The sequence below is a fragment of the Dicentrarchus labrax genome, unplaced genomic scaffold (assembly GCF_905237075.1).
Source record: "Dicentrarchus labrax unplaced genomic scaffold, dlabrax2021, whole genome shotgun sequence".
In the NCBI taxonomy this organism is placed as follows: domain Eukaryota; kingdom Metazoa; phylum Chordata; class Actinopteri; family Moronidae; genus Dicentrarchus; species Dicentrarchus labrax.
The window spans coordinates 12,260,420-12,282,906 of NW_026136711.1; the positions used below are offsets into that span (position 1 = coordinate 12,260,420).

At 42.2% G+C, this 22,487-nt stretch overlaps 3 protein-coding genes across 7 annotated transcripts; 1 reads left to right on the top strand and 2 right to left on the bottom strand.

Annotated features, from left to right (window-relative positions):
• Window positions 1-1,180: 1,180 nt before the first annotated feature.
• On the bottom strand, window positions 1,181-4,436 carry tada3l (transcriptional adaptor 3 (NGG1 homolog, yeast)-like). Its single transcript, XM_051414218.1, has 9 exons — window positions 4,284-4,436; window positions 3,695-3,942; window positions 3,274-3,521; window positions 3,003-3,108; window positions 2,754-2,889; window positions 2,514-2,617; window positions 2,268-2,374; window positions 1,839-2,030; window positions 1,181-1,725 (listed from the first exon to the last, which is right to left on the bottom strand). The coding sequence occupies exons 2-9, from the start codon at window positions 3,902-3,904 to the stop codon at window positions 1,533-1,535; spliced, it is 1,296 nt and encodes a 431-aa protein (XP_051270178.1). The 5' UTR covers window positions 3,905-3,942; window positions 4,284-4,436; the 3' UTR covers window positions 1,181-1,532.
• A 343-nt stretch (window positions 4,437-4,779) lies between these two features.
• Window positions 4,780-7,578, top strand: arpc4l (actin related protein 2/3 complex, subunit 4, like). Its single transcript, XM_051414219.1, has 6 exons — window positions 4,780-4,933; window positions 5,640-5,758; window positions 6,119-6,230; window positions 6,329-6,424; window positions 6,712-6,882; window positions 7,028-7,578. Exons 1-6 carry the CDS (start codon window positions 4,931-4,933, stop codon window positions 7,031-7,033), a joined length of 507 nt encoding a protein of 168 aa, XP_051270179.1. The 5' UTR covers window positions 4,780-4,930; the 3' UTR covers window positions 7,034-7,578.
• Window positions 7,579-8,326: 748 nt separating this feature from the next.
• Window positions 8,327-20,664, bottom strand: LOC127371425 (6-phosphofructo-2-kinase/fructose-2,6-bisphosphatase 4). 5 transcript variants are annotated; one of them, XM_051414215.1, is made up of 15 exons: window positions 16,949-17,197; window positions 15,775-15,891; window positions 15,520-15,616; window positions 15,366-15,432; window positions 15,199-15,273; window positions 15,046-15,102; window positions 14,831-14,952; window positions 14,218-14,425; window positions 13,969-14,115; window positions 13,730-13,834; window positions 12,784-12,913; window positions 11,945-12,007; window positions 11,772-11,836; window positions 10,651-10,711; window positions 8,327-8,992 (listed from the first exon to the last, which is right to left on the bottom strand). In XM_051414215.1, the coding sequence occupies exons 1-14, from the start codon at window positions 17,145-17,147 to the stop codon at window positions 10,652-10,654; spliced, it is 1,512 nt and encodes a 503-aa protein (XP_051270175.1). In that variant the 5' UTR covers window positions 17,148-17,197; the 3' UTR covers window positions 8,327-8,992; window position 10,651. The 5 variants fall into 5 exon arrangements, with proteins under 5 accessions (XP_051270175.1, XP_051270176.1, XP_051270174.1 ...); XM_051414216.1 differs by lacking the exons at window positions 10,651-10,711; window positions 16,949-17,197 and adding an exon at window positions 20,462-20,639; XM_051414214.1 differs by lacking the exon at window positions 10,651-10,711.
• Between the last annotated feature and the right edge of the window lie 1,823 nt (window positions 20,665-22,487).

Here is a 22,487-nt window from a genome sequence, read left to right on the forward strand (position 1 = left end):
AGTGACCCTCACACACAGCTGCATGTTGTGAGACACACAGTCTCCTGCTTTATCCTGGGATCAAGATCAGTGAGGATATCTTCAAGTAAAGACTGGACACACACCACACTGACACACGCATGTGTTGGGCTAATGTCAACCACAAGCCCTTCGCTGTGTAAACTCAGTGGGCCTGGTCAGTCAAAAGACAATGACTGCCATCTAGTGGTGATTCAGTAAAGAGGAACACTCTCCACAGCTACAGGAAGAAACCCATTAAAATGTTTTCAGAAAGGGAAAATGAGCCAGAACTGTAACAAATACTTGCATCCATATTTTGCATACTTACACATTAGACTGTGTGACTTTATCAGTACAAAACCAACAAAAAATAGGTGTGCCCAGATTAGAAAGACTGCACAGCTCAAGGCAGTTGCCTTTAGGTTGCCTCCTCTTGTTGTAATAATATTACTGTAATATTAATTTGTATTATTCTAATTCCAATAAATAAACAGTGGAGCAAGGTGAACCTCTGGATCAACTTATGTCAGGCAGGCATCGGTTTACCCCACAGCCACCATTTGAGAAAAAGGGTTCCCCATGCAACTACAAATATTCAACGTGGTTTGAGTCATTATTATTATCCTTATTTACTGTCCATGGTTTTAAATGTAGGTTTAAACATTTAAATGTGGTTTAAAGGTTAGTAACATCTGTCCGTCTGTCTATGCACTGTGGTCACCAATAAGCATATAAACACAGCAACACAAACATATTATTGATCCAATGATGTTTAAGAAGTGACATGGAACTTTTATTTTGTACTGATTCTGGCGGCCCCTGTGGACAACAGCTATAGTGTTTCCACCGTCAACTTGAAGGGGAATCTGACCAAATCGATAGTGGCAGGTAACTATATAGAGATAGTCACTCTTTTTGCTGATGGTCTTGTGCTTATGTAGGTCATATAGAGGGATTAGTATTAAATTGAGACTTTTTTGTAACCAATTAAAAACTAATTGTTGTAGGTTTAATTATTATTTGAATCTGTAGCAGCAGTGTGTATTAAAGTCTTCTGTTGTTGATGCTGCTGCACAGACGAATACCAGGACTCATCGAATGCACTGAACAACAGACTATAGTACACACTTTAATGATGCGTCTCTTCTCAATTGTGCCTTTCATACAAAAACAGAAAGTCTTTAAGTGGTACGGATTTATTCAAACATTCATGTGTATTGTTTTCATAACATTTCAATGGTAAACAAAATAAAAAGCAACATAAAAATTACACTGACAAAGAAAAAAAATCAACAAAAAAAAAAAAGGAGAAAAAGTATCTAATGCATACTAAATGTTACTGAACAAATTAGATTTCTGCTGTACAGACGTAAAACTACTACAGAAATTTCTAAAAACAGTATCGTACACCATCATAGATACAGCTGTTCACTGACCATGTAACAGCTGTCACAGCTGTTCTAATCTGTGTCACTCTTCTTTCTTACAATGTTTTTATCTGGATAAAAACCAGACACAAACAGTTTCTTCCACTACCCATCCAGTAACTTGAGGATGCTTTCCCTCTCCTTCAGTGCTTTCCAGGCCTGGTCCTTCTCCTTCTTGGTCGGAGTGCGTTTCTTCTGCCTGGCTGCCATGATTCGTCGGAATCCCTCCATGACCTCGTTGTCAGACACCCTGACTCTCTGCCTCAGCTCCTGCTTGCGCATCTCCTCTTTCGCCAACCTGTGAGGCAGCAGCAAATAAAAAGTTAAAGTCAACAGCTGATCTTGGATCAGACTTTGTTTGATGTACAGTTTATCACGGTAAACAAATCCATAGTGTGTCTGGGTCCTCACCGGAGCAGCTCCTGCTTACGGGCTCTGTTGTGAGCACTCAGGGCTTTGAGCTCCGCTTGTCTCTTCTGCAGCTCTGCCAGGACCTCGTCCTCAGAGTCTCCTCCGGGTCCAGGTCTTTCCTCGGAGTCCAGCAGACCCTGAGCCACCAGCTCCTCTTTGATCCGAGCCTCCAGAGAACGTGTGTGAGGAACACTGGAGGATGAAACGAAAGACAGAAGATGTAATTAATGTGGAATGGAAAGACGGAGGGATGGCAACGTGATACCTACAATAAACTTTAGTACTGTTGAGGACACACAAGGCCTGAATGAACCAAACTCACAGCCAGTTTACAGCACTGTGGTGTGTAAAAATGACTGCCAACGTGCCAACTTATCTAATGGGGAGAACTGATCTTGGTGCTTGATTCATTAGGTGTTGTGCGAATACCTAAAAGCTTTTCCTTGGCTTCGAGGAGAAGTTCCAGCGCCGTCATTAGCGTCCTTCCCTGAAATGTCGGGTATAGGAGAATCCTCCATGGGGGATATAATATTCTCCTGGAAGAAAGAATAAAACGTTTCAGTGTTTCCACAATATTTTAACATACATATTTCAGATGCCACATCTCACTCATCAGTTATTTGTATTATGAAAAAACGGTTTTATTAGTGACATGCTGGATGACAACATACTGACCTCTACAAGGGCCTGGAGCAGACGTTGTGTGAGAGGACCGAAGGGACATCCATCTTCTGGAGATTCATGTTGGGACTCTGACTTTTTCAACAGGGAGTCCACATCTGCAGTAGTTGAACATGAAGATGAGTATGAGGGTGGATAAATGCATGTGCAGTAACTCCAGTCTGACAATACCAAGAGCAAACGAGAGCATGTGCTGCTGTCATTTAAAGACCAGAGGCTGCAGTCTTTACTCACCTTTTGCATCCAGCTCAGACAGCGGGCCCCCCATGAGGTTCTTTTTCTTGTCATTGGCTCGTGCTCCTTCCCTCTGCTCCTCCAGCAGATCCTCCTGAGCCCACCGCTGAGAGTAGTGTTTCCCCAGAACTGGAGTCTAAAGTTAACACAGACAATATTAAAGCTTAACACACATTTATTAAACATAAATGTATTACTGAACACAATAACAACTCCCAGAATTTTAGCGATGCTGAGGTACAACCATACTTTGAAATACTCTGCTTCATCCTCCGGGGGTTTCAGAAGCTCCTCTAACAATCGTATCTCTTCATTTGTGATATCAGCACAATATGGCTCGACTGATGCCCAAAATCTGAAACAAAAACAACAATATTTCAAATACAAAGACACCTCGTCAAAACATATTACTTATTACTACAGAACCACTGTGTGAGAATAATGAGGAATTACACTGAGGTAAAGAGAGTACAGTATAATAGAGATACCAGAACTATTAGGAGGAGCTGTTGTTGCTGACCTGTTGGGTGCATCGTTTTTAGGAGTGCGGGGAATGTCTTGTGGATCGTCTGTGAATTCATACTCTTGGACTTTAGGCTGCAGATTCTTGGATTTGGGTCTGCCAGGACCCGGACCTGGCCCGTGACCGCCTTTGCCATCCAACTTCTGCTTCTTTGGTTTGTGGCGAGAGGAGGCAGCGGGGTCTGGGTCTTTCCCCAGCTTCAGAAAACGCTTATCTCCCTTCTTGTCCTGCCAGTCTGTGAGGATCTGAGACGCAGCACAGAAGAGGGGGGGGGTTACAGACAGCAAGGGGATGTAAATAGTGGCAGTGTTGGGAATATGTGTCTGGGATTCACAGTCACATACCACTGGCTGGGGATGAAAGACTGATACCACATGAACAAGCTGATTAAGGATGGAGGTGTCCAACTTTCTCCTACCTGTCTCTGCTCCTCCAGGGCACGGAGGCGGCGGCTGGCTGAGGACAGGAGCGTCTCCAGCTCCAGCTGCAGGGTGTCCAGCTCCTCAATGCCGATGCCATCGTCCTCTGAGCGGCCAAGCACAGCCGTGTAGCGGGGACACACCTTGACGTGCTCGACGGGCTTGAAGTCGTAGTATTTCAGAGGGGGGCAGTCCTTTAACTCACTCATGATGCTGTGTGGTAGAGACCTGGCAGTGTCTGAATAAACTGATACAAGATGGACAGTGTGGGTTATAAAGGAGGAGAGCAGCTGTGGTCCTTACTCTGTTTACGTGTGCCTGTGTGTCTCTCTATCACACTCACACACACACACATTAAATACACACTCAAGCACGCTCACGTACACGCAGGTCTGCTTAATAGAAAGCAATCTGGGCCCAGACGGCTCAATGTACTCCTCAACGGTATTAATGGTCGCTATGATTTCACGGTTTAGCACACGAAGGTTTTACACGAAGGACTTTTAACATTAGAAGAGTTGAACGGTACAAACATAAAGCGCCGATATGTAACGTTATGTTTGAATGTTTAAGAGCAACGATATTTACCGTCAGTGAATGGTATCCATGATGGAAAAAACCATTGTGAATAGAGGGGTGTGTGAAATGCAGTCTAATTGAATTGTGGCATATTTAAGACAAAACAACATTTTAAAAAACAATATAAAAATTACGGAACTTAATAAAAATGTAAGATGCATTTTAAAATCTTAATATATATCAAAACAAACTCAGGTAGTTGTGAATCTGTTAACCTAATGCTATAATGGTATCATCGGAACAAACCATATTATGCCAAGGTGCGTTAAAAAAATGTATTACCATTAAACCTGTAATTACGCTATTTCAGTGGGTGATATATCGGTTATAACGTTGCAATTTAACATCTTTTATTCAAAAACAGGCAACAAAAAGTAAAAATGACTCCAGGACCAACGGTCACCGAGCGATATGTCTCCTGTTCACAGAGCGGAATGGACGCATCGAAGGGGATGCTCGTTTTAAACAAACCGTACTCCACCTGGGCGGAGTAAGAAGCGCAAACAATAGCATTGCCGTTGTGCGGAGAAATCCGCTACTTCAATCGACGAGCTACGTCAAAAAGTAGCGCACCCTATCGCTACTTGACTATGTAGGATTTACGGAAGAGGAGTCCCAGGCGTGGCTGAGGAACTTCCGTCTTTTACAGCGCAAAAATGGTAAGTGTCTTTCCCTGAATGTATCTTTATATTTTATTATTTAGTCGTTTTCCTCCGCTAACTATGGCTACGTTCGAGGCGAGTTTAGCTAGCTAGCTCCGTGTTTGTCACAGACGGCATTTCTGGTTGTCTGCAGTGAAACCAGAGGACGGGCATCCTTGATACGGTGTGCAGAAACTAAAGTGATTGAGCTGAGCTGTCTTTTCCTCTCGGCCCCCTTTTCCCTCGTTACTAGGACTGGTAGTTTCTCCAAAGCTCTGTCACTGGACACTTCATATATCTGGTAGAAGTAGAGGGATGGACGGAAATAATTTGAATGAGCCGCATCTCGGTCACCTGAAAGCCCCTCATACGTTAACGATAATGCGAGTTTAAAGAACCAGATTAGAACAGATAAATGTATCAAATTAATACAGATTACTGTGTTTTCTCTTTCTAAAATGGCTGTTCATGGTTTTATCTCGGTTATATAAAGATGATAAACTGTAAATGTGTTGTAACTGAACAGTAGCCGCTGCATCCCTGCATAAAGCTCATTTTGCTTCCTGACTTTATGAGCTGACCCTGCTAGTTGAGTCACCCTTACTAGACTGGGAGGTTCAGTTTGCCCATTTACTCTGATCTAAATAACAAATGCATCAACCAGCAATATATTCCCTGCAGTGGGATCCACCCAGATACTGATCTTATTCCATTTCTCCTGCAGACAGCGACTCTGCGCCCCTACTTAAACGCTGTGAGGGCCACCTTGCAGGCGGCCCTCTGTCTGGAGAACTTCTCCTCTCAGGTGGTGGAGCGTCACAATAAGCCAGAGGTGGAGGTCAGGTATGTCTAATGGCATGTGTTTGGATTGTGCAGTCTCACTTCTTGTCCCCCGCGCTCTACTGTTTTTCAAGCCCTCCAGGTGTTGGCTGTCACACAAATGTGGACTTGTGCAAACTTGCATAAGAAAATGCAGTAGGGAAATATGTACTCAAGCATGGGCAAGCAAGGCTGTACAATTAGCCAGCGGGGACTTGCTGCAGCATGTTTGCAGGTGTCTTCCCAATACAATGGGAAGATTAAGAGTTTTTCAGCAAGTCACTGTAACTTCTAATGTTCTATGTAGAGCCAGACATTTAGTGCATCTAGAAAACATAAAACTGAGCCATTATTTGTAATGGATGGATCGTGCTGTGGTTACAGGAGCAGTAAGGAGCTGCTACTTCAGCCCGTGGTGATCAGCCGCAATGACAAGGAGAAGGTTCTCATTGAGGGATCCATCAACTCTGTCAGAGTCAGCATCGCTGTCAAACAGGTGATTAACAATAGCAGGAGTTTGACTGTTTTAGGTTATGAGACGTTCACATTTCATCATTTTAGTCTACTTTGTGACATGCAACTGATTCCCTGCAGGCTGATGAGATTGAGAAGATCCTTTGCCACAAGTTCATGCGCTTCATGATGATGAGAGCAGAGAACTTCTTCATTCTGAGGAGGAAACCAGTAGAGGTAATCTAGGTTGTATATAATAGAATAGAATAAAAAAAGTGAGTGACAAAAGAGGAATCAGTGTACAGTCATAGTATGACGGGAGAAAAAAAAAGAGGAACAGAGTGAACTTTATAAATGGCAAACGTCATAGCACTCTTGCTCAGATCTTATAGAAACTGTACACAGACATTAAATACCTCAATATTTACAATATATATTCCCATTAATTAAACAAGTCATATGTTTGTCTGATTAGTCGACTGGTGATTGACTCACTTCTTTCCTCTCTTGCACTGTGATTTCAGGGATACGATATTAGCTTCTTGATTACCAACTTCCACACGGAGCAGATGTACAAACACAAGCTGGTGGACTTTGTCATCCACTTCATGGAGGAGATCGACAAGGAGATCAGCGAGATGAAACTGTCTGTCAATGCCAGGGCCCGTATCGTCGCCGAAGAATTCCTCAAGAACGTAAGAAACAGTTTTTGGGGGTTTTTTGACGTTACAAATCTCTGCATATGAGCCAGAGTCATAGCTGTAGTTGTCTACAGATGTTCTTTATTGTAAAAGACAGAAATGCTCACATGGAAAGTAACTTGACTTCTCCTCTCCACAGTTCTGATGACAGTGTTGTCCGCGGTCCCACACAAGCTGGAAAAAGCGCTGCAAGGGCCAATCAGCACAAGAGTGGAGAACTAAAGGAGTAAACAGCCAATCAGCGAGGAGACGAGAGGAACGTGACCAATCTGGCGATGACACCCTTTGCGCCCGTCTCAAGTATTTCCCTGTACTCATAAATATCAATGACTGTATATAATGAAATATTTACCAGTTTCATTTTCAGCCACTTAGAACAAATCCCCAAACAAAGGCGGGTCCTTAAAGTATTAATCAAGTTGATATCCATGAGTACAGGGTCATTGAGAGCGTGATGTTGCGAATCAGACGGCCAGGTTTTTGTATTTTGTGAATGAGTCTGTATGTTCTGTCACTGTTGTTTCAAATTTGTCTCCAAATTTTCTCTGTTCAGGAAACCCATGTTTGAGGAAAGTAGTGTGTGTGGCGTTTAATCGCAGACATGGAGGGAGAGGTGTCTGTAAAGAAGCCACCAAAGCCCATGTATGAAAATAATGAAAGATAATAAAACTCTGTTGTTTATACCTTTAACTGTCTGTGTCACTCATGCTGAGCATGTTGCTGCTGTGCCTATAAATGGATCTGTTCTGCCTCAGAGGAAGTTGTTTTTGTCAGCATTACACTGTTACTGTGTTATTTCAGCTGTGCGAAAGAGGAAGTAATACCTCCATGTTGCACACGATGTGTCAGACATTTTTGACATCCACAACTTTTATCACATTTGCAACTTAATCCAAACCATCTATAGATTGTAGTCCACAGGGAAGAGGCATTTTCAAAATAAGATTAAATGCTTTTAATTCCTTAGGAGTATTTGCTGGTCACTACAAGGCTTGTTGTGCTGCTGGTGCCTTGCTCAACTGCACTGAAGTAATAGCAGCAGTAGTAAAAAAGGCTTTTTATTTAAGCCACAATTGGAATTTGGAGGAGGAACTTTATGGCCTAATTGGCTGTATAGACCGATACTAGATTATATTATGTACAGGACAATCTGATCATATTTTCACCGTGCCATCCTCATGCTCCACCAGTCTCTCATTTTAAGCAATTAGCAAAGAATCAGTGGTTCCAGCTTCTTAAACGTGACTTTGCTGGTTTACTGACTGAATGTCTGGGGGTTTTAGACAGACAACACGATATGATGGCCATCTCTTCCACTATTTTCTGACATTTTATAGACTCAAAAATGATTCGATTAGGTGAGAAATTACTGCAGATTAATCATCAGTGCAGCCCTAATAAATCATTGCATCCATAATGAGAGATAATGACCGGTTGGTTAATAAAAATAACACATCTTTATTATAGTGGAGTTGGGACGTATTTTACAGACATGACCCATATCAACACCAACAGCTTTGAGCTAATATTGCATTTTTAAATTAACATTACCTTGAGTGCACAGATGTGTTTTAATTTCATTGAAGGTCTGTGTGTAGAATCACCAGCTGAAGAAAGCCATCGGTATAAAATCTTAGTAACTGTTTTCAACATAGAAAACCTGGTTTTATAGTATTGTTTCCAAGTAGGTTTGTAGCCTTCAAATTACACATTATCACTGAAGACAGCTTCACAGAAAATAATTGCACAAAACAGCAACATGTCAAACATGTAGCAGAAAGTCACATGATCATTTGATGATAACCATATAGTTAATAGTTAAAAATATACATATACATACAGTGTACCGTTTAGCTTTCAAATATCAACACTGAGGCCCTTGGGTTACAGTGAGGTGTGCGTGTCTGGCGGAGATGTTGGAAGGTGGAGGAAGAGGAGGAGGAGGAGGCACATCACCCAGACGTCACCACTTTGAGCAGGTTTTGCGGACTGGAAAAGTGAAACAACCACAGGAGGGGTCAAAAGGGGGCGAGAGAGCCAGCCGTCAGAGGTGAGGAGGGACGGTCTGCAGGGCGTCTTCTGGTGAACGATGGATGTTCACATTCTGAAAAGAGGAACGCATCAGTGTCAGGTTGCCTTCTGAGTAAACTGTGTGTCTGTATGAACACATTCAGAGAGACAGGAGAACAATAAAGCTCTGCAGTTGTGGTTGTTACCACACATCAGTTAGACACAATGTCACTACTATACAATACTGTTTTTTTGTTGTACTGTAGTCTGTATGTGGCAGATGTAAAGGTTATTGAAAGTTTGCCATACTAGAAAAGTTTATTTTTTTTAATGATGCACCTACAGATGATTTGACCTCTTTCAAACTGCACTGGATGCTTCAGGTTCCTTTGAAAAGCTTAATTTTATTATAGAGTGACAGTTATAGCAGCATTTGTCACTTAGCTCATGATTTAAACAGTTTCCATGATGTGTTTATTTTAATCACACCATCATGTACATGGTAGTTTTTAAGCTTTAGGTTCTTTTAGACATTGCAATATCAGCTTTTGTTTTCAAACGACGACTAAACCTTTTAACAAAGTGCCCGTAGTACTGACGGTGAAACGCTAGCGTACATTTTGTTTTAACTCAAAATCTAGACAGAAAGAAATGTGTGTGTGTGTGTGTGACACAGTGAGTGTTTTGTTCAGGCTGATGAATGGCAGCACTTTCTTATGCACCCCAGCAGAGCCTTATGCATATGAATGAATCGGGAAATCTCTCGAGTCTTCAGTTTGCACAGCCAAGTATGCAGGAAGGGCACTGCACTGAACATCTGATCTGTAGATAGTGAGAGTAGGAAGGAGGAAGGAAATGGCGATCTCCAAGTAGTGCGAGTAAGAAATATCCAGCTCAGCAGTCTGGTCGCATTTTATTTTGTAAAGTAACTTTCAGATATTAAGGAGGAATACAGCTTTCATGTCAAACTTTCTAAAATGAAGCACAAGAGTGTGGTGTGGATACATTAAATGGTTGAGTGGTGTTTATTTAGAAACATTAAAACAGAAATATCTTCTTAATTCTAATCATGATGTGAATATCCTGTAAGAACCGTCACATTGTTGAACAAAAAAAAACAATAAAACAAAATATGTCTGTACTTCATTAGACAGTGTTAGACATCCTATAATAGAGTACATTTAATAAGGAAATAAACAGTTGATTTTTTATGTGCAAACCTGGTTTGGAGCTGTGCAATGCTGTAAAAGATTAGAGTGTCCTAACTTCTCCCGAAAGAAATATAAAGTGATGAGACACTTGTAAAAGTTAAAATTGTTTAAATCAGTCCAACAGACATAATCAAAGAGGAAACAAACTACACGTAAGCACTGCTTCAACAAAAAAGGTGCTGGAGTGTCACTGCTTCACAGTTGGGATTACAGCATCGTTTCAAAAAGAAAATACCTTCATCTGCTTTTCATTAATTCTCCAAAAATGGGAGAACGTGCACAACACTAGATCCGTGTCATAAGATTAATAATGAAAATGAGAAACTGGATTCCAGTCAATTACCACCATCATCACGTCTTAAAATATAAGTGGAGGAAAGACAGAAGATAAGAACAGTGAAGGGTGAAGAGTAATCCAATCAAAGGAAGGTGGAGAAGAAAGACAAGAGGTCTGTCAGGTACATTGTGCGTCTGGAGGGTGGAGTGTGTGTAAGGAAGGGTAAAGGAGGATGGGGTAGGGGGGTGGAATGAGGGGTATTGCCTCATTGGTGAGCTGGCACTGTTAGCAAAGCCTCCTCTGACATCCGCGACACTTCTACGTTCTGTTTGATAAAGAAAAACAGAGGGGGGAGGATCAAAACACATGGGACATATGAAATCCACTGCACACACACCAGGGGCGAAGACTCCAACAGACGTATTCAGTTCAGAGTTTGAGGTTCTTCGAGTGTCATGCTTTTTTTTAATGCTAATCTAATTTTTTTTTCTTAGAAAATCAGTTGATTTCTCAGTTACAAATACATCAACACAACACAGGGGCTTAACGGGTAATGAACAATCATCTACAAAATCCCACATTTAACCTGTAAGTGAAGGTTTCTAAGCCTTACATCATATCATTACTCATATACAGTACATATATTCACAGGTATATTTCACTGAGAACGATCATTGTGTGAATACTTTTAAAAAGTGCTTTTCAGCATCAAACGCTGTAAGAAACTGTGACATCATCCCCTCAGAGGCATGTTTATCTAAAGGGTGTGAGGATGAAAAGCAACAGGAGCATTTGTCATTGCTTGTTATGTCCTGATAACAATCTAACACAAAACCTGCTCTGAGCTCATTCATATTTTTATACTGTAAGCGTCAACCAAGAGTGGAAAACGCCCCGTGCAACTTATCAAACCAGCTAATTATTTACCTGAAGATCTCAATGAAGTTGTTGTTGCCTGACTTAAAGTTTCGGCTGCAGGCGTGCTAACATTAGCTGTGGCTGCTGCAGGGGACTTTGCTTTCAGGCTATCAAACACGGTAACGTTACACTGTTCAGTTCTTAGATATATTTTGTTTGACCAGGCGTTTCTTCAGGTTAGACGTGTTGCCCTGACCAGCTTTACGTTTTGCATTACAAAGCCTGCGTACTCTGACTCACTGTGACTTGAACGTGCTGCAGGGGTGACCTCATGTCAGTGTCACCTTCTCTCTCTCTCTCACTCTATACTCTCACACACAGATGCGCTCTCAGGTACCGAAATGTGGCACAGACGTAAGGTGAATCGGCACTTGGCAGTACTGACGTAACTCTAATTTTGCTTTTTAATATTTTAGTGAAATGTTATGTGACACTGTGGTTGTGTGGTTGTATGTTGTTATACCCACCTCCGGTCTTTCTCGGTGTGTGTTGACTGCGTCCACATTTAAGCTGATGGACTCCACCTTACAGCCTGAGCGTGCAGACAGAAGTTTTCATTAGTTCAAGGTGGCAGAAGAGTGTTTTTTTATTCCTATTAGAAATCAATTTGCATGTGTGCATTAAACGCCAACAATCCTACCATAGGCCACTGGCGTTAGCTTCAGCACTGTGTGCAGCGGGCACTTCAGGTACGGCAGCTCTTCTGTGTGGAGACAAATGTGCACAGAACAGTTCATTAAACTACCTGAACAAGCAAACAAGGAAACCAGGGAGTGAGTGGAGTAATATATCAAAATGCCTGTTCAGCAGTATCCCATCCACCACTGGTACGTTTTTAACCTCATTAGGCTAACAGCATATTGTTATGAACAAGCTAATCCATATTAGCAGGAAGTAATGGAGGGAAAACAGATTCGATTTGTTTCCAGGCGCATTAAGAGTTTACTCAGTGACATGCTTTTGTTAACATTGCTGCTCTAGAAACAATATTTTGTTACACTTAAAATTGTTTTTAATAAAATGTATTTATTTAGTAATAAAAAACAAAAAATAAACCAAAATTGGGTGTCTGTTTAAGGAGTGATAGTAAAGTAGTCAATAAAATCCTAAGGCTGTCCATCCCTAAATTTGAGATATACTATATACAGATCTGAGAGATTTCTGCTACAGTAATCTGGTCTACAACATGGAAATCAGGTCAGTCAGCCAGTAGTGAAACACTGCTCAATCTGACTCACTTTGAAAGTGTGTCAGAGCTTTACACTGACATAAATACTTTGTTACAGTATTTTTCTAAGATTATGTTTGATCTGTAATCTTCATTGAACTGTTATTATTATTATTATTATTATTATTATTATTATTATTAGTGAATCCGCTTTTCTCTTGTCTTACTTTATGTTCTTCTAAGTGTGCCTTACTGAAGGACCCCTGTCTTGGGCCCCACAGGCTCCCTGAGGTTCAGTTAAAAGGACTGACCTGCTGTCTTGTCCAGGAAATATGCCAACAAGCAGCGCATAACGGCCTGGTGGCAGATGACCAGCACATTCTCTTGCCGCTCCAGCTCCATGATGACCGGCTCCAACCGCTGCACGAGGTCCTCATAAGACTGAGTCACAGAAAGAGGCAAATCAGACAGACAGCAGAGAACTACACTACTAGAAACAGATTTCATTACAGATGGAGGACGATTTACTCTGAGAATCACTACTAAAGACAGCCTCATCCATATGTATTATCTACAGAGAACAAACAGAGGAAGAGCTGTAAATCTGTGACTTTTTCTTCACACTTTCTGCCTTATAAATCAACCTCGGGTAAACAGATTGACATTTTAGCAGGTGGAGAAATCCATACAGGCCGTCTGGACAAACACTAGCTTTAACAAGATTCCCCAAAGCCCTACATCAGCACTGTCTGCCTGGGCAGCCAACTAATGCCCACATCCATCTTCCTCTGTTAGATTAATGGAGAGGTAATGGGATGGACTTAAGGTGAGAACAGGCCAGCGGGAATTCAGACCCACAGTAAACAACCTGACTGCACAGTTTGGCGCACACACACACAGACTAATGTGAAGTCTTTGTTTTCTGTCTGTGAAACTGCTCGTCCAGGCTGAGACTCATTAGCAGAGAGTAAGTGGCCAGTGGCCGTCTGGATGCACTTTAATTGTGTGTTTGTGGTGTGTTTGTGGGAGGGAGAGAGAGAGAGAGAGAGAGAGAGAGAGAGAGAGAAAGAGAGAGAGAGAGAGAGAGAGTCACTATATTCAAAAAGGAGGACCAACTCTGCATTGGGAAATTCCAAAAGACAAACAGAGACACTGTCCACCAGCATGCTGCTAACATACAAAAACACGCTTTAACAGTTACATAACCACATCCCATCATTAGACAAAACATAACCGCGTTAAACTTTAGCCACTGACCTCTCCCTTCGGGTACCGATAGCGGTATTTGTCCTGGTCCCTTAGAGCAAACTCCAGAGGATAGTTGTCCTGTATCTCCTCGTACCTCATTTCCTCGCACACGCCCTAACATAACATAACACACACACACACACACACACACACACACACACACACACACACACACAGTTTAAACTCTATTGACACCACACACACGTCAGCTAACAGCTGTGCTCAGCAGGCGAGAACGTAGCACTCACTGCATCAATCTCGTTCAGGACCTTCCACTGTTCGTAGGGCACATTGAGAGCTTCAGCTGTCTGGATGGTTCTCTTCATCTGACTGGTCCAGACCTTCAGGTCGCTGATGCCCTGTGACTGGATGAAATTGCTCAGCTTCTTCCCAAACTGCATGGAGGAAAAAAGAGCTAATTACCTTTTTTCACTAACTCATCTGGTCAGGTAAAAATCAAACAAAGACATATCCTTTGTTGAAAAAGTCTGATATACCTCTTTGCCTCTAGGTGTGAGGCCTGAGTCTCCTCCGATTCGACCCTTGACATTGAGCTCGCTCTCACCATGGCGACACAGGTAGATGGAGCGTGGCGTGATGTGAATGTTCATGAGGTAGTACACAATCCGGCTCTGGATGTGGTCCAATACCCTGTTGACCAAGTACCGCTGACCCACGTCCATGATTTTAATGAACGAGAGATCCCTGAAAGGAGACCAGACACATTAAACCAGTGTATCTACATAAGAATCAATAAGTTGTTTGGAAATATAAATAATTCACCTTTAACATACTAAAAAGTTAAAACAGTCTGTGTGCTGCCACGTCTACACATCAGGCAAAGAGCAGGCTAATGTATACTCCTTACTAGAGAAGTGAATGAGCACTTACACAGAGGACTATCCTACATAATCCATGTCACACCAATCTTAGGAAAAGGTTTCTGATTTTAATATTGTCAAACATGAGCAAAAGCCAACAAACAAACGTTTCTGATGAAAAGCCTAGAGTGTATTTGAAACTGCTAATTTGCTTAGCTAGTTATTCCTGTATTTTTGCAGAGCTGGGACATCTTTACGAACACACTCTCCACACCAGATTTCACCTCACCTGTCTAGGACTTCATCCAGAGTCTCGTAGGAGTTTTCGTAACACTTGATCCTCTTCATGAAATCTTCCACTGCCTCTTCTGTGTTACAGTTGGTGTAGTCTGGACTTCCCAGCTTCACTTGCTGAACAGAGAAACAACAGAGGAGTGAGCACAACGTGGGCAGAAGTTCATGATCTCTTCAGATAAAATAAACAGACAAAGTCAAGACACTCACCACTATGTTCTCCTGTATGACATCTGGGTCTTCACACACAGACTCCACGAAGAACACCTGAGAGAAGACGAGGAGGAGGAACAAAATCAAGCTTGGTGAAAATGTCAACTGAAGCAGTGCCACCTCCCAGAACTGTGACCCAACAAAAGTTACCTTAAAGCCATTCTGCTCTGCAAACTGGATGATGGTTTCCCTCCTTTCTCTGGTAGTGTTTGTTGCATCAAAAACCTGTTAAAGAAGGACAGAACAAAAATGTCATTACTCTGTATCTGACCTGCCTGAAACATCTAAATCAACACAGCATTTAACATCTGACTCACCGCAACCTGGCCTCCTTCTTCTGTGAGATACTGCCGCACATCGTTCAACGCTGCCGAAGCACACTGTCTGTAAAGATCATATGGACAGAAATGTCACATGGTTGCACGTCAAAGGAACCGCTACGGCTGGTCAGGAGCCAGCTGACACTCTTACCGTCTGATCTTTAACCCCTCCTCGTTGTCTGGACGGAAGAACTCAAAGGACTTGTAGATCTTCACACATTCTCTCCTGTACTGCCCAACATTGAACTCTATGGGGAAAACGGAGGCAAAGACACTTCAGATCATCTTTCTGTCAGGTATGAAACTCATCCTGGATGTCATGAGTTTGAAACAAAAACTGATGTTTCTACAAATGGGCTTCGTTTCATTCAAGTTTATTAGACTCGGTTCACAGGAGCTGTCGTACCTCTAGTGGGCACTCCGATCCAGTTCAGATAGCGGGTCAGTTTCTTGGAGATATAGGTCTTCCCTCTGGCAGGGAGGCCCACAGTCACAATCAGGGTGGGACAGTTGGTCATACATACTGCAATGAAAGAGGAAGAGGGGAAAGGAGGCGTCAGTCATGTGCTGATCATGCATAATACACATGGAAGATGTAAACCTTGTTTCAGTGTAAAATGTGCAACGCCTCAGTAAAGGTTTATCTCAAGGCTCTGTATGCCTCCGTCACTTGCTCTTCTACTATCTTGCATATTGCATAATAAAATAAAGACATAAAGATTTAATATTAACATTAGATTGTCCTTATCTGAATGTTTAATCCAGCGTTATCTGCCATGTAGACAAAGTGACATTACCCCACCCTGACAATGGGGAGCAGACGTGTCCACGGAGTTGTGAAACACCGTGCTTTAACTACTCAAGACATCTGGAGAGTAGAGTTTCCACACTGAGTAGCAGCACAGAGGACTGGGCCAGAGAGCATGATGTTCTTTGTGTGTTTGAAAGCATGGACATTGCTGTGTGTTGACTGCCTAGTTCACTCCACTCACAGACTCATGATTTCATTGGCATTTTAAAGTCCTTCCAGCGAGGAGACCCTGACACTGGGTGAGCACAGATCAAATGCAACAGCACATCCACAGGGTGAATCACTCACATGACTGCAGGGGTACAATTCCTGTTTACCAGCAGCTGGTGCTTGACTTGGCACACACTAACAATGAGATGGACATCCCCAGTATCACACCAGTCCTTTCTCCTCGGTGCGAGCAGCCTTCCTCTGCGTGCACATCCATTGAGTCCTTATATAACAGTGTGGAGCAGATGGCAGCAGCAGCAGCAGCATCAAGACACCTGAACCCCGAGAACTGCGCCCCCCGCGATAACCACCGTGGTAACGTTAGCCAGTAGCACATTAAAACACATTGGGATTTACACGCATGTGGACGGATTAGCGTTCATTATTGAAGTTACCGACGGGGCTCTGGCTGCGTGCGAACAAGTGCGAACAAATGCGAACAAACCACCGACGGAAGGCGATAAATACGCGTTGATAGGCACACAAACCCGGTTCAAACAGCAGTACCGGTACCGGTACACACTGATGCTAACAACTGTCGCCACGTTGTCATACGCACCCTTTCTTTGAGAAATGTGTTTTTCAGGAAGGCCATTTTTACACGGCATCCAGATCTTCTTGAGCGGGTTTTGAGTGAGTTCCCGCGGATTTGACGGGGTTTTGTCCTCCATTCCGTCTCCCGGTGAGGTGGAGGCAGCCGCGGCGGGAACACGGGGCCTTTTCCCGTGATGCTGCTCTGAAGGTGACCGGTGTTTCATCCGCGCTGCTCTGTGGGGATGAGAGATATCCTGGTCCCCCGGTGTCTCTCTCTCTCTCTCTCTCTCTCTCTCTCTGTGCTGTTGTCACGTGTTCCGGTCTGGCCACAGCAACGGTCGGCCGTAATGACCGCAGCACGAGCGCACCACGTTTTCTCCATTACCGTAAGTGACACGAGCTCAAGAGCGCAAACATATTTCAGCCCGGGAGAAACACTGTAGGTAACTTTAGTACTTAACTGAGAGAGGCTCTAAAATGCTCCGTAGAGCTGAGGGGAGGTATGTTTCTGTGGATTTGTCACAAGGAGCAAACCCTGCTCTATTGTTTATACAAAAATATTGATTAAGAGTATAGTCTCAGTGTGAGACCGTATCCGTAGTAGAAACAACACAAAGTGAATTAAAGATGCATTATTTGATTTGGAGACTCTAATTACATCATGTAGCCATTTTGTTTTGGTCGTTCTGCAGTTACTCGCAGCAGAGAGGTTACTGGTAAAACACCACCTTGACCCCCTTGATCTAAAGGTCAAGGTGGTGAGTTGTGCATTATCATCCTTTAAAACAATACCACTGTCACACCACATGAAGTAAATTCTGAGACAGAGGCTAAGAAATGCTGCTTTCAAGGCCCTACACACACAAACACACACACAGGGGCCTTTCTTCTCAGCACTGTGTAAGGATTGTGCTTGAGTCACAACTCCCTCACTCTCTTGCCTTATCTGTTAAGGTGGGACAAATTACACCATAATTGTTTTTATTGGTGCACTCTGAGTTCCTCGCAGCTCCCCAGCTTCAACCTGAGCAGATGTGTAATCAACCAGAATGACTCAAAACTCTTGTGTGGGTGTGCACTTACACCATGTTCAATATTGCATAAAGACTGCATTATGTTTGGCCACAGTGGTTGCTTAAGACTTGGCTCACTTTGCCTATTTCACATAAGTATGTTTACAAAATGTAATGTTAGTCTACAAAACCAGACAGTGTTATTGTCACTTCAAGAAGGTTAGAGTCGGCCAAGAGCAGCCCAGTTGGGTTTACATCGTTATTATGGGAGTCAGTCCAGACTGTTAAGGCCTGTGTTGTTCTACAGCAATTTACTGTAGGCCTCATAATGACCGAGGTGCTCAATCCAAATTCATGATCTAAATCATGTAGTTGTTCTGTAAGCATTTAAAGTACAATGTATGAGCTGTTTCTAAATATGTAAAATGGCTTTTGGTCATTTATGCCTTTAAGAAACAACAGGACACTTTGATTTGGAAAAGGAAGACGTGGAACTGCACAAGAACAACTGACTGTGTTATGTTACTACAAACATAACTTACTCTGAGTACTGATTCTTTTTCAACTAAACTGTTTCTTTTCAGCATGTCTGATTACTCTAAAATGTACCAGCAATATGACTTTTTCATAGGAGACACAAAACACAAGACAATTAAATTAATGATGACTGAATTCCAGTTAGCTGCCTCACTTTCAGGGTGCTGATTTTCTGCATGCTGGCTCACTGTCATAGTTTACTGGGAGGCTTGATTAGAAAGGAGCTACTTTTAATACTATTAGTACCACCTGTGCTTTTCCTACTATAACAAGTCAGTATAACTCTGTAAAGGCAATCCCAACAACAGGCATTTACATTTTAGTGTACTTTTATTTAATTAACATCACACTAATTGAGTGTTGTGAACATTTTCTTACAGAAGCTAACGTTTAATGCATGAGCTGACAATGTCCATAAGATGGCAGCCTTACTCTCCCTCTCTATCTGCCTGTGTGTTGACCCAGGCTTGTGTATAAGAAACACCTGTAATGCAATCCAACTCAACAGCCCTGCAACAAATTCTATATTTTCTACAGACATAATGCCTATAATGTAAAGGGGTGAGATGACTCGTATAAAGATGTTTCTAATATTGTGTCTATCTCAGGCAAACTGAATGCAGTTCACCATCACAATGGCCTAAGAGATTACCACAGAAGTAACTCCACACCACACTAACATAGAGTCAATAAAAATGAAACATTATAAGCCTCATAAAGAGAGGACTTTTGCAGAAGTGTTGGATTGAATTACACTGTGCAGGTGTGGATAATATAGTTGTAAGTCACTGTACATTTTCAGGTTAGTAGGCCTATCTGTTCATCTGTTTATGTTCCTTATGGGCTATCTGATGCACTCATTATATTAAGCTTTTAGAGTCGGTCTTGGTGATGGAGTAACAGGTCCTCTGACCTAAATATGGTGAGATGGAGGTTTTCTAATTAAATAGCTCCCTCTCTCTCTCATATTCCCTGACTGCTAGTAGACTATAATATATGTCAGGTTCATCAGGTCCACAAATAAATGGCCCACCAACTCATCTGCATTTATTTTTAGCTTTTTCAGTTGGGTAATATAAACACACTGCAGAGCAGAGTTTGATGAAACTAACTGTGGCGCACACTGTAAAAGTTGGTCTGTATTAGCTCCTTGGTGGGCTATTTAAAGCAGCTTATCTTATCTGCCTAAAACCTGGATAGCCAGTGTGGAAACAGCAGCAGGAAGTCACTCTTATGTGCACTGTATGAAATACTTCAGTGAGGGTAAGTGGGGTGTCTAGCATGCTGTACACTGGGACATGAACAGGAAACCAGCAGCGTGCTCCTCCTCCCAGCAGCTGCCAGGAGGCTCTGATTGCAGCTAACAGGCTTTTCGCCTGTAATATAGCGGACAAGTCATCTCCCAATATAGTATGTTAACAGTACAGTGGGCAGTGCAGCAGCATTCACCGCGCTCACAGACCGCTGCGGCTCCATGCAGTGTTTATAAGACTTACATGTTATGCATTGCATGGCAGCAGCCCAGTATGAGCAAAAACAACCAGAAACACAACAGACAGCGCACACCATGACCCTCTGTCACAGCATCTCCACCATCATCAGTGTGTGTGGGAATTAAAATAACATCATAACAATAATAAAACAGGGAGCTCAGCGTCAGTCTACACGAAGCCTTTACATTATTATTATCATTATTATTTCGGCAGCAGCCCCCAAAAACATCCGCCTGCCTCCTCATCCTCTGTGTTACAGCCCAACAGCTGCGCTTACAAATGATTGTGGATACTATAAAAAAAACCCGAAGACTGTCGCCTGTAGCGGTTATGTAGGGTAAAGGTCTCGGTGACAGCGCCAGCGCAACGACTCTTGTTTACGTCCTGAAGGGCTGCTCGACCTGCCCGACTCTCTCGGTACTCCGGTTAAAGATGCATAATTTAAACTCCCGCATGCAATAAGTCTACCAGAGCCTCCGAGGCGACGTCTCTTACCTGCTCTGTCCTGTGTGAGCTTGGATCGGCTGGAGCAGCCTCTCATCATGGGCGTCTGTCCGATGGAGCGCAGTGGCTGGCGGCGGCGGCGGCGGCGGCGGTGCGTACGTGCGTCCAACAGCAGCCCGCTGAGTGATGCTCTCTGTGCACAATACACACCCACTATGTGCGTGTGGGACCTCAGGTCGGATGGAGTTAGGTAGCAGCCTACCTACCTTATACCCCACCCACTTTTTTGACAGATGTCCCCACCACTAGGATATTACACAACATACATTTTATAAGAAACATGACACAATATAGTCATTCAGCTGAACTACACAGACATGTGTTAATACATTCCCCGGTAATATCAGACTTCATAGGAATATTCTGTATTTTGTTATAATTCACATATAAGATACTCCTTTAATAATACAAACCAGAAAGGACATTCACTGTTCAATGTTGATAAACTCAGGTCCATACAGGAAGACTTGAGGAGGAATTTTCCAGGAACAATCTGACTTGCAGAACTTGTTTTTCTGCAGTTCCTATGGAAGTATTCAACATATTTTAAGCAACGATCTTTAATTGTTTAACAATGTAGTAACACTTCAGATTCATTCAGCCTTTTTCAATGCAAATAAACAGAACAGAGTCGGTCTGCAAACTGAACTGAAGTGATTGCTTAAATTTATAACTGATTGCATGAGCACAAACACCTCATTACTGTGACACTCCCAAACCATCAGTGATGCAGCCCGTTGTTTATAGAGATTGTGTTTCATTGTTCAGCAGTGATCCCCTGTTTCTAAGGTGGGACAATTTTCAAATTGAAATGAAATCTGTAACAAGTTTACTGAGAAATAATGTACCAACCACAGAAAGGCTGCCAATCAGGGTACAGAAATATCAGTCATATGACAGGATGACAAGAATATGGCACAGGTATGAATCCTCTAGAGATAGGCATCAGTGAGAGAGGCCAACAAAAGTCCTGTGGATAACAGTGTACTCTAAAAGGTAATTCACTGGATATATTGTCACAACTTAAATAAATGTATGGTTACTGTGATAAAACTTCTTATTTAATGATTTAGATAAATGTAAGTTGCAAACATTATTTGGATGAGTTGACATAAATAACGTGGAAAAACTAGTTGGAACAAGTTCATTTTTATGAGTAGCCTTATCAACTTAAAAACCTTAAACACACTTTTTTTAAAATAACTACACACGGTTATCTTTCGACACATCATTCAAAACTAAAAGCCTGTTTGTGTTGTTTGCTAATCACTGCCACTGATATACCACACTCAATTGTAAAGCACCTTCACCCAGAATGCGCATGTGAAAACACCTTCAACCAAACAGATCACTTAGAAATCACACAAATAGGATTCAGATTTCAGGTTTCTTTGGTGTGACAGGATGGACTGTAGTTGCAATAAACTGTATTTTGTTTACAGCTCAGTACAGTGACGGTGTCTGATACTGTTATAAGTATGTCAGTATGGAGAATAAACAAATTTGTTTGTTTCCCCAGTGAATTTGTGTTCTAGTCTATATTGGCTACTTAAGAAAATGACTCAAGACAATTGTGTTTTATCAGTGTGCAGTTGGCATTTTCTTTTGGTGTTTGTGTGTAAAGCTGGGAAGAGTTTATATAGTAAAGTGTTTACTTTTGAAAGAGATGTAAGACATTTTGTATTTTGTTTGTATGTTTTTGGTTTTTGTGTGTTTTGACAAAGAGGACCCAAGTTTCAGCAATAATAAAACAAAACCTTGTAATCCCTTGATTTAAAGTTGCAAAGCAAAAAAAACATGACCAAGTTGAAGGTACATCCAGGTTGGGGTTGAATACTCTTAATTAAGTATTTAACTATTACATTTAAGTTATATATATCATAGATATTTGCCCGGGCGTCTTACCCTGGGACTACAATGACATTGTGTCAATTTGGTGGTCAGGGGAACCACAGGCACTCTTCACATGAGGCTATTTCAGAGGCAGTAATGATACCCTTATCAGCAGCCTATCATA

What these genes read in the sequence shown, in the direction of transcription:
- LOC127371425 (XM_051414214.1), bottom strand. Translation starts at nt 17,147, where the DNA reads ATGAAACACCGGTCACCTTCAGAGCAGCATCACGGGAAAAGGCCCCGT. An exon ending in TCATACAGGAGAACATAGTG is followed by an intron (nt 14,953 to 15,045) that starts GTGAGTGTCTTG and finishes TTCTCTGTTCAG; the next exon opens with CAAGTGAAGCTGGGAAGTCC. An exon ending in TCCTGAACGAGATTGATGCA is followed by an intron (nt 13,835 to 13,968) that starts GTGAGTGCTACG and finishes ATGTTATGTTAG; the next exon opens with GGCGTGTGCGAGGAAATGAG.
- arpc4l (XM_051414219.1), top strand. An exon ending in TCAGCATCGCTGTCAAACAG is followed by an intron (nt 6,231 to 6,328) that starts GTGATTAACAAT and finishes GATTCCCTGCAG; the next exon opens with GCTGATGAGATTGAGAAGAT. An exon ending in TGAGGAGGAAACCAGTAGAG is followed by an intron (nt 6,425 to 6,711) that starts GTAATCTAGGTT and finishes CTGTGATTTCAG; the next exon opens with GGATACGATATTAGCTTCTT.
- tada3l (XM_051414218.1), bottom strand. Translation starts at nt 3,904, where the DNA reads ATGAGTGAGTTAAAGGACTGCCCCCCTCTGAAATACTACGACTTCAAG. An exon ending in CCCTGGAGGAGCAGAGACAG is followed by an intron (nt 3,522 to 3,694) that starts GTAGGAGAAAGT and finishes GCTGCGTCTCAG; the next exon opens with ATCCTCACAGACTGGCAGGA. An exon ending in CGTAAGCAGGAGCTGCTCCG is followed by an intron (nt 1,726 to 1,838) that starts GTGAGGACCCAG and finishes GCTGCCTCACAG; the next exon opens with GTTGGCGAAAGAGGAGATGC.